The 12,445-nt window shown below is 42.9% G+C and overlaps 1 protein-coding gene across 2 annotated transcripts in view; it reads left to right on the forward strand.

Moving 5' to 3' along the window:
• GCNT4 (glucosaminyl (N-acetyl) transferase 4) overlaps positions 1–12,220 on the forward strand; it is a 34,561-nt gene extending 22,341 nt beyond the window's left edge. The window contains exons 2-3 of one of the 2 annotated variants that reach the window (XM_056112630.1): positions 6,985–7,041; positions 7,553–12,220. In XM_056112630.1, the coding sequence (XP_055968605.1) occupies positions 7,554–8,924 (1,371 nt within the window). In that variant the 5' untranslated portion in view covers positions 6,985–7,041; position 7,553 and the 3' untranslated portion in view covers positions 8,925–12,220. The remainder of the gene's footprint in view (positions 1–6,984; positions 7,042–7,552) is intronic. The other variant, XM_056112629.1, reaches the window with a different exon arrangement.
• Positions 12,221–12,445: the final 225 nt, after the last annotated feature.

The raw sequence follows: 12,445 nt of genomic DNA on the forward strand, positions 1-12,445 counted from the left end.
AGCCACGGGTCCTCTGTTGGTTCCCTCATGGGTGAGGCTCATCCAAGCGTGTGGAGAGTGGTCTGAGCACTGCCAGGATTGATGCCTGAGCACAGAGGAGCAACCCATCAGCACAGCTGGGTGTGGTTTAATCCCTCCCCACAAATAGAACTCATCTTCTTAAACTGTGAGTTAGAACCCCAGAAGGCCAGGTAACTGAATATGGCGGGGGCAGCAAGTAAGGCCACAGGAAAAGGTCTCTGGGTACACAGCGGCCAAAAGTTCATTCAAAGTCAATTGTCGTGAGTCTAAGGAGCTTCTGGCAGTGGTCAACGTGTGGCCAAAAGGTTGTGAGTGGGAGAAGTTTGAGACACTCTCATTTAGGGCAATGGTTCTCAAGACTGGGTGCCCCTGGAATCCCTTGAAAGATGATCTGGGTCATGGCCCTTCGTGGTCTCTTATTAGGAGGATTAGAAGGACTGATGTTAGGATCTAGATGCATTAACCGCTCACCAGGTGGTTCAGATAAAAAAGTCAGAGTAGCTCTGGCCTGGGGCACCTGAAGCCCACCAAGCTCCTTCACCTCTCCTCAGTGTCTCCCTGGGGAGCACTGGAGAGAATTGCAGGTGAGTAGGGAGGGAGCTGAAGGGTACCTCCAAGGGAAAGAGCCGGGGTTGGGGGGGAGACACCTTCCTTTCCCCTCCCCCCGCCCCAACCCCCTGCAAGGAGCAATATGGACTGTGGGTTTTCGGTTGCGCCTTCAGAACTTTGCTCCCACTCTCCCTCTTCCCATCCTGGGAAAGGAAGCCTAGTAGAATTCTGCAGCGGTAGGCTCTGCGGTGGCTCATTTAAGGGGAGCTGGTTGGAGAGCTGCTAATGGCCGTGGTCACTTAGCCCTGAGTGCAATTAGAGCCACTTAGCGCAGAGTTCCTCCCTGCACCTTCCATTTCCTTTGTGGCTGTAAACAGTGCCTGGGAGGGCTGAGGAGAGAAGATGGTTTGGGAAAAAGGCCTCCTTGAATCTCCCTCTTGGGTTTTTATAGAAATATCCCAATAAACTGCAGCTCTCACTCCTGCAACCCTCAAGGACCACTAGGAAGTTAGATCTCTATGGCCATGAACCAAGCAGGTGAGGCTTTCTTTCCCCTGGGCAGACGGGCGGGGAAGTGTGTCATGGGTGGGAAGTGATTTGTAATTTTAAGTTCACTTCCTGGCAGTCATACACCTACCTGCTTCCTGTATGTGGGCCTGTGAGGGGAAAGCAGGTGAGGCGTTTGCTGCCCTGTGTTCTGGGAACTGTGTCACCTGCCTGACTGCCCAGCCCAGGCCCCGTTCCTGGGCCTGGGCTGCAGCTGGCAGAGATGGAGGTTGCGCTGTATCAGGGAGTGACGGTCTGAGGTTCCCTCTGCTCCCTGCAGCTCCTGGGCTGTGCTGCTGGGTGGCAGACCGTGGTTTTGAACCTGTTCAGGAAGAGGCCACCAGCCAGTTCACTTCCACTAAGAGACTTGTACCTTCACCGCTTTTCACGTCTAACCCTGAGCCACAGGGAGAGGACCGGAAATACTTTCACTCAGGGCTTGGGAGAGTGTACAGGGTGAAGGTATTTGCTTTGTCCCTGGCACTGCATGGTCTTGGACATCTCTAGGTGCATCCCTGGAGGCCCCCAAGCACTGCCGGGGTGGTCCAGGTCATCCTTACTGACCGTAGGAAGTAGGTGGGGGTTGCTTGACTTCAGGTGGGAGAGCATCAGAGTACGGCTGCTTTCCCCAAGCATGCTTGCTCTCCTCCACAAACAGGCTGCTCTACCCCTTAATGATGCCCTGGTGGTGTGGAATGTAGAACGAAGATTACAGGGTGAGGGGCCTGGGCCATCCCAACACCCTCTCTTTCCCCTAAAATGAATCTTGACCCAGACATGGGACCCAGAGTCAGTTCCCCAGGACTTTGCCCTGTGTGCCTGGCAACTCTCCCTTCCCCATCCATGTGCCCCATGACCTTTCCTCCCCAGTCAAGCAGCCCTGTCAGCCTGGCACAGCCCAGATTCTGCCACCAGGCTGGTGTCCGAATCCTAGTCAGCCTGGATCAGCCCCTTCCTACCTTCCTTCCTTCCTTCCTTCCTTCCTTCCTTCCTTCCTTCCTTCCTTCCTTCCATCCATCCCTTCATGTTTAAAAAGGTAAAAGGAAGCACTCTGTTGGAGCTGATATGAAGTGATCATTTAAGGAAAGTAAAAGAGCCTGCAACACAGACAAACCCCACATTTCAGTATAAGGGGAAAAGGTTAGTTCAGTGATCCCTATAACTGACATCAGAATCTGGAAGACTTCAAAAACTTTTTAAGAAATGTGAAGTCTTTATTACTGTAGTATCAGGAAGACCAATAACTGATGCTAATAGGAGATTCTGCAAGTTGATCAAGTGTTGGGGGAGGGGGGAGAAAACTTTGACTTTGGCTAAGATACATTCTAATTCCAGTCATTTATGTAAACTGCTTCCCATTTAAGCCTCATTTCTATGAATGAGGATGATGACAATTCAGACTGAGTGATTTGGGATGTATTCATTTTCTAAATCTTATTTCATCCCAGCAACTAATTCTCAACATGTGCTAGGGACTCTGGGGTTATAGTTTATGTTGCTTTGAGCAACAGAAGTTAGGTTTCCCATCCTGTGTAGCAACTGGCAGGAACCTCAGCCTTGAGTCTGAGTGAGTAGAACACACTTCAGTTTGCTTTGTTGGGAATCAAAAGCTGAGACCAGAAAAAGGACTCAGAGCCATGAGCCTAGTTAGGATTCCCTTGATCCTGGTGCTGATTCAGTACAGATGTCTGGAGATTGGAAAGAGGACAGTGGGCAGGACACTTGCCTTGCATGTGACCGACCTAGTTCAATCCCTGACACCACATTTGGTCCTCCAAACCCCAGTCAGGGGTCATTTCTGAGTACTACCAGGTATGACCAAAAGAGAAAAAGAAAATGTTTGGATCTTCCAAGTGAGTGGAGAAGATGGGATAGACTGGAGGCATAATTAGGTGATTGATTTGCTCTCTACAAGGGAAATGAGAGAATGAGATGACATTCACATTCTAAGTTTGGATTGTGACCTCATCATAAATTGGGACCGAATGCCCAGGAAAGGGAAGGAGGTCAACTTTGTTTTGGACTCACTGAGGTCAAACACCTGTGGAATAGCCACTGGAGACATCTCTAAAGCAATTAGATATTTCAATCAGAAATTTGGGCAGGAAGTGAAGACTGGAAATAAGGGTATTTCATATGCATATGTAGAAGTTGAAATCCAAAGAGCAAGATGAGTGTGGGCAAGAAGAGCAGTGGGCTAGGAGTGGGTCCCTAGGAAAAGTCAGGGAAGAGATTGGCACGTACATGTGGACCCTCTGACCCAGATTTTTCAGGATCCCTCACTGTGGACGAGGGGTCTTTTTTTTTAATAATTAATCTTTTAATCTAATTTAATCTTTTTTCCATGATTGTTTGGGTGCTACACGTGGTGTTGCTCAGCAGTTACTCCCTGTTTAGTTCTAGGAGTTGCTCCTTTTGGTGCTCAGGATCAAACCCAAGCCTCCACACAAAGCATGCCTCAGCCTGTTGAGCTTATCTCCCCAGCCCCAAGATACTGTTCTTTAAAGGAGAGAGTCGAATTTGGGTGGATGAGACTCAATCCCAGGTCTTTTTCAACTGATCAATGCAGAAGAAACTAACAAAAGGAAATTTGGTTCCAATCTCTTGTTCTTTGTAAGAAAATTACTTATAATTGTGTCCTTATTTATGATCTACCGAGACATGTTAGGAGACTGCGCACGAGTTCTTGGTATTTGAACCTCCTCTCCTATCACTGCCTTTCCCCCTGCAAAGCATCTGGATTTCCCAGTGCTGTGTCTACACAGGGTGCTTCTGAAAATGGCAGCTCATGGGCCAGATCCAGTCAGCTGCCGGTTTTTGTAAATAAAGTTTTATTGGAACACAGCCATGCCCACTCATTTACACATTTCTCTGGCTTCATTCCCAGTACTATGGCAAACTTGGGTAGTTTAGTTATGACAGAAGAAGCAGAAGTGTGCCAGCAAGTGTTCCTTGCATGGCTCCCACTGGGTCTGGAGAGCCTGTTTGGGATTCAACTGTGTACACACCATACAGAGCCCAGTGTTTTGTTTATTTTTGTTTCACACAATATGGTGAGGATGAATCCTCATGGACACATGCAGGTTTATCCCAGGTCTTCTCCTCAAGTGCAGATGTAACTAATCAGTGACTCACTTCAGAGAACATTCTTAACCCATAAGGAAGTTCTTCTGGGAGGTGCCTTTAAAATAGACAACCATTGCTTCCAAAATGGTTTTACAGGATTGCTCTTCAAGCCCGTGTTCTCCCTTGAACGTGTTTTGCTTGCCTATTTCCACTCTGAAGAAGCCTCTCTCTGTCTCTCTCTCCTCTCTCTCTCTCTCTCTCTCTCTGTTTTAAATGTAGGAGTACTGCTATTTATTCAGCTATTGATTAAGATGGTTGAATTGGGCATGAACTCCACATTACTTTTTTTTAATGAATCACCATGAGATACAGTTACAAAACTTTCATGATCGAGATTCAGCTGTACAATAATCGAACACCCATCCCTCCACCAGTGCACTCTTTCCACCACCAGTGTCCCCAGTATATCCCCCCCCCCCCGATCCCAGTCTTCTCTCTGCCTCTATGGCAGGCAATTTCCCCAATACACTCTCTCTCTCTCTCTCTCTCTCTCTCTCTCTCTCTCTCTCTCTCTCTCTCTCTCTCTCCTTTTGGGCATTATGTTTTGCTCGAATTTTCCCACCACCATTCAAGCCTGCCTGCCAGGGGCAGATTCTAGATCATTTATTGTCCCTTGCTCATTTTGAAAATCATGGCTGTCACGGTCACATGCTTCTGGAATCCCAGATTGTAAATGGTTGGGTTCCAGAGACATTTCTGTAGGGTACTAATCCATTTTGGGATTCAACTGGGCATCTCTGGACCAGGGCTGTTGGTGTGCTAAGATGGCACCCGCCCAGAGGCACATTGTGGGTGTGACAGCCAGGCCGACGAGTGTATGGGAAGTGGGGGAGGGATAGCCTGGCATCTCTGCTGCTATGCGGCCTGGAGGTTTAGTCCTGGAACCCGCATACCTGGACCTTGCTTGTGGAAGCTCTTGGTTACCAGGATTCCATCTGGAACAGGCAGGGAGACTGCACCTGCTCCCTCTGGGGTGACCCAGTGAAATTGGCTCAGTATGGGGCCCAGAGAGATCTCCAACTCTTAGTGTCTTCCAGGACTCGCTGCTATGTCTCTGGCTTTTGATATCTTTCAAGATTTATTTATGGGTCTCTGAAGCAAGGCCAGTAAAAGAATTTACAGGGTGGCATTGAAGTTGGTTCGTCGGGGTGGCTGCCAGTGCTTCTATGTGTATTGGGAAGTGAGGGAAGGTATCCCACCCCAACTCAGTGATAGACTGGAGATTTCAGTCACAAAACCCTCATACCCGAATTTTCAGCAGGTTATATCTTGATGAGGTTTGTCCTGAGATGATGCAGTCAGGCTGGGGATATGACGGCAATTTTGGATGGAAGCAAGTGACTGCTGGGGACTCTGCTTGGGCAGGCACAGGCCAACCTGCCCCCCTCCAATTTACCCCAGTCTGTTCAGCCATGCATGGGTCTGAGATTAACTGTGGCGTTTGATCTCTTTCAAGATTTATTATGGGTCTCTGAAATAAGGTCAATAACTGAGCTTGTATAGCTGAGCTGGAGGTGATTTGTGGGCATGGCTCCCACATATGTAACTTTTGGCCATTTAATTTCTTGGTAAACTTAGTCCCAAGTTTTTGGGGTTCAGCCAAAAGCAAAGTGACAATTTGGGGGTGTCAGAAAGCCTGAAAACACCATCATCAGGCTGCTGATGCACTCACCCTGCAGGTACAGGTTGACTTGTTGGTGGCACCATATGCACCCCCTCCCCACCCCGCCATTATCTCTTGAACACACTTCTCCCTTTCTCTCCCCTCACACCTAAAGAAGTTTCAATAAAAACTACCTTGCTTCATCAAAAAAAAAATTATTTTACATCCCCCCACTCACACCGTAAGTCAGATTCTTTTCATTTCTAAAAGCCAAATAGCTAATTCCTGTGATGACATGAGGCTAACGCTAAAAAATTAGGGAAATTCTTAATCTCTCTATACCTCTCCTACCTCTGTGGGGTATTTGCACCGCTACTCTCACCCTCATTTTTTGGCTTTTGGGGGTGGGGGGTCACACGTGGCAGTCCTCAAAACTTACTCCTAGCTCTGTGCTCAGGGATCACTCCTGGAGGGCTCTGGAGACCATATGGGGTGTTGGGAATCCAACTGGGTTGGCCATGTTCAAAGCCAGCACCCTACCCTCTGTACCCTTTTCTTCTTTCTGAAGATGACTCTCTTAGTTCCTGAGGAATACTCTGTTAAATATGTTGTTAAAGTAGCAGAAATGGCTTACCATTAGCAGAAATCTCCTTCTCACAGTGGCTGGGAAGTCTGAGCTCAAGGCTCTGGCAGATTCAGTGTCTAAAACACTTCCTGGTTCATAGCCAAAGATCTCATCAAAGTGTCCTGACATGGCAAAAGGGGAGAAAAATCAATGGAGCTTGTGTAGGTGTGTCTGAATGTATGTGTATGGGTGTGGGTAAGTGGATGCATGTAGGAGGGGCAGGTTCTCTTTTTTTTTTTTCTTTTTTTCCTAGATTGTTGATAGTGTCAGGGATTAAATTTAGGATCTCACACATGCGAAACAAAAGTGCTCCACTGTTGAACTACATCCCTGGCCTTTTGAGTCTCTTTTATAAAGACTTGAATCCACTCATGAAGTTTCTCTCCTCATGCCTAATTATCTCCACAATGCCCTACCTGTTAATATTGCAGAGCAGATTAGGGTTCAAAATATGAGTGCATCATTCTATAGCAGTGGGATTTACTGGGTTTTATTTTTCCCATCTGCCTTTCAGTCTTGAACTCATCAGGATGTGAAGGTAAATCAAGATTGATGTTCCTTTTCACCTCAGGTAGGCAATTTATATCTCCACGGACCTCTTGATGGCATTTGGATCTCTAGAACTTTGCCCAGAGGGGGATAATCCCTCCCCAAACATGCTAAAGTATGCAAGTAAACTTGTAAGGAATGCAGGACCTATACTTCAGTTTACCTTATTTCTTATTCTATTTGGTGTCCCACAACTCTCAATATTAGGTATAGATAACACGGAAATGCTTTAAAAAAAAGGGGGGGATCAGAGAAATAGTTCAAAGAGGTAAGACACTTACCTTGCACGCAGCTGACCCACTTTGATCCCTGGAACCACAAATGGTCCCCTGAGCACCACCAGGTGTGACCCCAAAACTGAAAGAAAAAAAAAACATTAAAAAAGTGAAAGTAATGCAAGAAAATATTCCCAGTGATCAGACTCATCTTTGGGCCCAGCTTTCTTTCTGGCATGTGGTAGGTACCCAGTGAATTTTGATTAAACTGAATCAATTTTCTCTTTATTTAAACCAAAATTTCTCTTTCTTTTATAGAATGAAGAAATTTAAATGTTGTTTTAAATACCTCCTACAGCAGAAAATTTTCATCCTGTTTTTAACCCTCTGGCTGTTCTCCTTGCTGAAGCTTCTCAATGTGGGAAGATTCCTCTTCCCTCAAAAGGGCATTTACTTGGTTGAACATTCTCTAAGTACCTCACCTTTTGTAAGAAACAGATACACCCATATGAAGGATGAAGCTGGGTATGAAATTAATTGTTCTGGTGTTTATGAACAGGAGCCTTTGGAAATTGGCAAAAGTCTGGAAATAAGAAGGAGAGACATCATTGACTTGGATGATGATGATGTTATGGCTGTGACCAGTAACTGTGACATTTATCAAGCTCTAAGAAGTTACCATCAGAAGCTTGTTTCAAAGGAGGAGGAGAAGTTCCCAATAGCCTATTCTCTTGTTGTTCACAAAGATGCAATTATGGTGGAAAGGCTGCTCCATGCCATATACAACCGGCACAATATTTACTGCATCCATTATGACCTCAAGTCACCTGATGCCTTCAAAGTTGCCATGAACAATTTAGCCAATTGCTTCACCAACGTTTTTATTGCCTCAAAACTAGAGACTGTGCAATATGCACACATTTCCAGGCTACAGGCTGATTTAAATTGCTTGTCAGACCTTCTCAAATCTTCAGTTCAATGGAAATATGTCATCAATCTGTGCGGGCAAGATTTTCCTTTGAAGTCAAACTTTGAATTAGTGTCAGAGCTGAAGAAACTGAATGGAGCAAGTATGTTAGAGACAGTGACACCCCCTAGAAGTAAAGTGCAAAGATTCATGTATCACCATGAACTCAGAGAAATACCCAATGAGCACGTGAAGCTACCGGTAAGGACAAACATCTCCAAGGAAGCACCTCCTCATAACATTGAGATTTTTGTTGGAAGTGCTTATTTTGTTTTAAGTAGAGCATTTGTTAAGTATATTTTCAACAGTTCCCTTGTTAAAGACTTTTTTGCCTGGTCTAAAGATACATACTCGCCTGATGAGCATTTTTGGGCTACCTTAATTCGGCTACCAGGAGTACCTGGAGAAATTTCTAGGTTAGCTGACGATGTATCTGACTTACAAAGTAAAACCCGCCTTGTCAAATGGAATTATTATGAAGGCCTTTTCTATCCCAAATGCACTGGTTCTCACCTCCGGAGTGTGTGTATCTATGGGGCAGCAGAGTTAAGGTGGCTTATAAAAGACGGACATTGGTTTGCCAATAAATTTGATTCTAAGGTGGACCCCATACTAATTAAATGCTTGGCAGAAAAGCTTGAAGAGCAACAGAGAGAGTGGATCGCTCTGTCTTCAGAAATGTTATTTATGGATAAAACTCCCACAATCACACCGTTACATTAAATCATGTTGGAACTAAGGTATCTGATAAAGGGAGTTATGGAATTAAGCATGGAGGTGAATACTGCACCATGCCCAGTACTATTTGCACTTAACTTTGTCATACTTTGAAAGTGATCTAATATTCAGCACACAGTGGAGAGTGACATGATCTTTGGAATTAGCCTGATGTTGAGTGGAGTTTTTTGTTTCTTTGCTTTTGCTTGTAATTTCACTGAGATAAATCAGAGGTCTTAAACATTCAAAGATCTTAATCATTCAATCATCAGGTATTTGTTGAGCTCCTAATGTATGCCAGGCACTATGTTAGGAACTTAGGGCTAAGTAGAATTTAGGACTCCTTAAACTCGAGGACTTAAACCCAAGATATAATGAATTAGACAGTGCCTTCAAGAAACTGTAGCTTACCGTCATTGTACAACAGGCTAAATTCTCCACATAACTATCAGGATTCTACTGAAGAAGCTTGGAGTATGTAGTGATGATAAGCATATAAGCCTCTCACTTCAGAATAATACTTAAGCACAAGAACCACCATCTGCTTTTCTCTTAGATCATTTCTCTAGACTCAGCTATTAGAATAATAGGAGAGACCCCCCCCCCCCCCACTACCTCAGGAAAGCTCAAAGAATTATCCAGATGCAAAAGCATAATTTAACTTTTGGTACATGTCTCATGTAATCCTAAATCAGGAGACTGTTGGTTGGGCGTTTAGAGTGTGTGGAAGTTAGGGAGGGCTTGGGAGAGGGGACAGGGTGTGTCAGGAGGTACCTAAAAGGATGAGTGTTGCATCTTGACACACAATGGTGTCATGAATGGGTTCCTTTTTAATTCACCTCTTTCTTGACAATGCACTTAATGATTATAAAGAACATATTAAGTTCAGTGTCACACTGTAGAATATTGAAATTAAGTCAGTTCAGAGATTATCATTATATGTATATCTTTGTAAATGAGTATAAATTTTATTTATGATGCTATCAAGCTAGAGGTGACTAGATTTCCTTGAAAAGGTTATGTGAAATATGACAATTTTCTGAATTATTACTAAAGATTTTTTTCTTCTCCAGCAACTAAGTGAAATCCAAATTTAAGATTATAAGAGCTCTGAGTTGGGTTTGTTTTTATTTTTGTTTTCTCATCCTCTCAGCCTGTGTCTGGAGAGAAAAGACTACTTCCCTTAGGTTAGATAAAGAATATTCATTAATGATATTCTATAATATCCTCACCTTAGAAAATGACCTATTGAATCAAATATGTATTCAGTGGGAGAAGTTCCAGGGTACAAACCCAGGACCTTATACATGTGAAGCACGTGGCCTACTACTAAGCTAGATCCTGACTCCTTACCCAGATTTTACTGTAATTTATTGTACTGAAAGTGAAATGGGGCAGCAGTGGGGTTCTGCGGATAGAGTAAAATATTTTTATTAGCCTCTTGGGAAATTCTCAGACTTTTAAATCTTTCTTGACATATTTCAACCTCAGCCATGGTGACTACAGAGGGTAGTCTATATAATTACTATATAATTCTCAAGACCAAGACTGAAGTATGTGAACACTTTTGTAATATTTGTATTCCACCCGTGAAATGCACTTTGCTTGTCTTAAAAAGTTTATAATGCTAATGGTCATGTAATGCCTCTTCTCTCCCTTTTTTCTCTTGAGCTCATTTCCCCCCTTTTTTTTCTCTTCCCTCATTGATTACATGTTCAGAAAACAACCATGACCTAGCCAGTGCTCTTATAAATAACTGTGTTGGACAGAACCAAGTTCTTTAGATGCTCACCTATTCATGAGTGTGTGTGACCATGACAAACAAGGTCACTGGTCTCAGCCTATGTTCCTGGGTCCTAGAGGTCTGTCCATACTTCCTCACAAAAATTTTCTGAGAATCTATTGAAATCACATTTGAAGTGGCTTGAGAGCAGGAATGAACTATTAAAATGTCTATGTGTCATCTTTTTAAAGGCAAACATAGATCCCATCCTATTGTGAGACTAAATCATTTTCCCTTGCTGGAAAGTCTTTCAAATATAGAGACAAGGCCCAATGGTGGGACTGAGTTGTTGAACAGAAGGATTCCAGGTATGAAGGGAGACCAGGTTTGGGGTTTTTTCTAAGACAATGGCATGAGCAAATTGGTCCTATTGGTTACATAGGGAGTGAGAGAATGACTTTTTTCTATCACCCTGGTGGATGTTGATGCTGGCACATACCACCAGTGGCTCACACTTGGATGCAACTTAATTAACACAAATCACAGCTCTGGAATCGATGTGTTAAAAACACAAAATCTTTTTGAAGTCTTAGTTTCTTTGCCTTTGTAAGAAATATAAATGCTGAAACATAATTGTCGAACCTCCTGGTGAGAAATGAATTTTGTCTTGTGTAGTGGGAAAATTTCCTGTTGTTGATCAATTGAGTAGTTAAAAAACCCACAGAACATGAACAACTGGCAGTGCCTTCTTTTGCTCTTTGATCCAGTTCTGGGTCCTCTATTCCCAACAGTTCAGGGAGCTTGTCAGATTCCCCTCCCTGGCCTCTCTTTTGCCTGAAACTCCCGTGGATTCCCCGCATGACTTCAATCCTCCTTCAAGCCAGACTCTTCCCTAAACAAATTTGGTATGATTTTCTCTGACCTTATAATGGTCCATGGTTTGTGTTTTTATTATATTTGCATAGTATTTATTGAATCTAGACTCTATACTTGATGGTAAGCCCAACACTTCAAAATTATATGAAATAATTAAAATTGTGTGATATAATATTAATAAAGCCACCAAAATATACCTAAATGTACAATCTGCTAAAATAAAATATTTCAAGATCATTGTTGCTTATTATTTTTAATGTTTTGACTATTTTAGGCAATATATATACATAGGATGTTTAAATTTGAGCACTTTTTTTGCCTTCCAGAATGTGAATATTATACACACATGTGCGTACACAAGTTTTGACATATTTTATAGAGAACAAAAACGACAGTTTTCTTTGAGAGTGAAATGAGAACTGAATGTGCTCTCTGTATGTTATGTTTTTTGTTGTTAATGGTGAATGAGAGTTTTTTCTTAACACTTTCCATTTGTCTCTTCAAATTTACTACTTTCCTTTTTTGTCCATATTATTTTCAAAAAATAATCTTCAATTGTGTGAGTCATAGATTGGTGTTGCATTTTTGTATTAAATCTGAGTATAATTAACAAAATAATTGTGATAATTATACACATGTTTATAAGTTGCTGCTATATGTTATTTTTCCGGTATTGTAAAATAAAATGTGCTGCAAAAATCAATGCCGTTTAATTTGCAGTGTTTCCTTTCTCTGGTTGTTCTAATTTCTCAGAAAGACTCTTTTAGTTTCTAACACTTCACAGTATTTGAAGTTAATTTTCACATCTGAGTGAAAGAAATTCAGTGTGTATATTATACATAGAATTCAAGCACTTGAATTAGTGTTGCTTACTTGGAAAAGGTCTTCGAATATTGTAAATTCTCATCTTCATTTAGCTTGTTTTCTC

The sequence above is a fragment of the Sorex fumeus genome, unplaced genomic scaffold (genome assembly GCF_029834395.1).
Source record: "Sorex fumeus unplaced genomic scaffold, SorFum_2.1 ptg000018l, whole genome shotgun sequence".
Taxonomy (NCBI): domain Eukaryota; kingdom Metazoa; phylum Chordata; class Mammalia; order Eulipotyphla; family Soricidae; genus Sorex; species Sorex fumeus.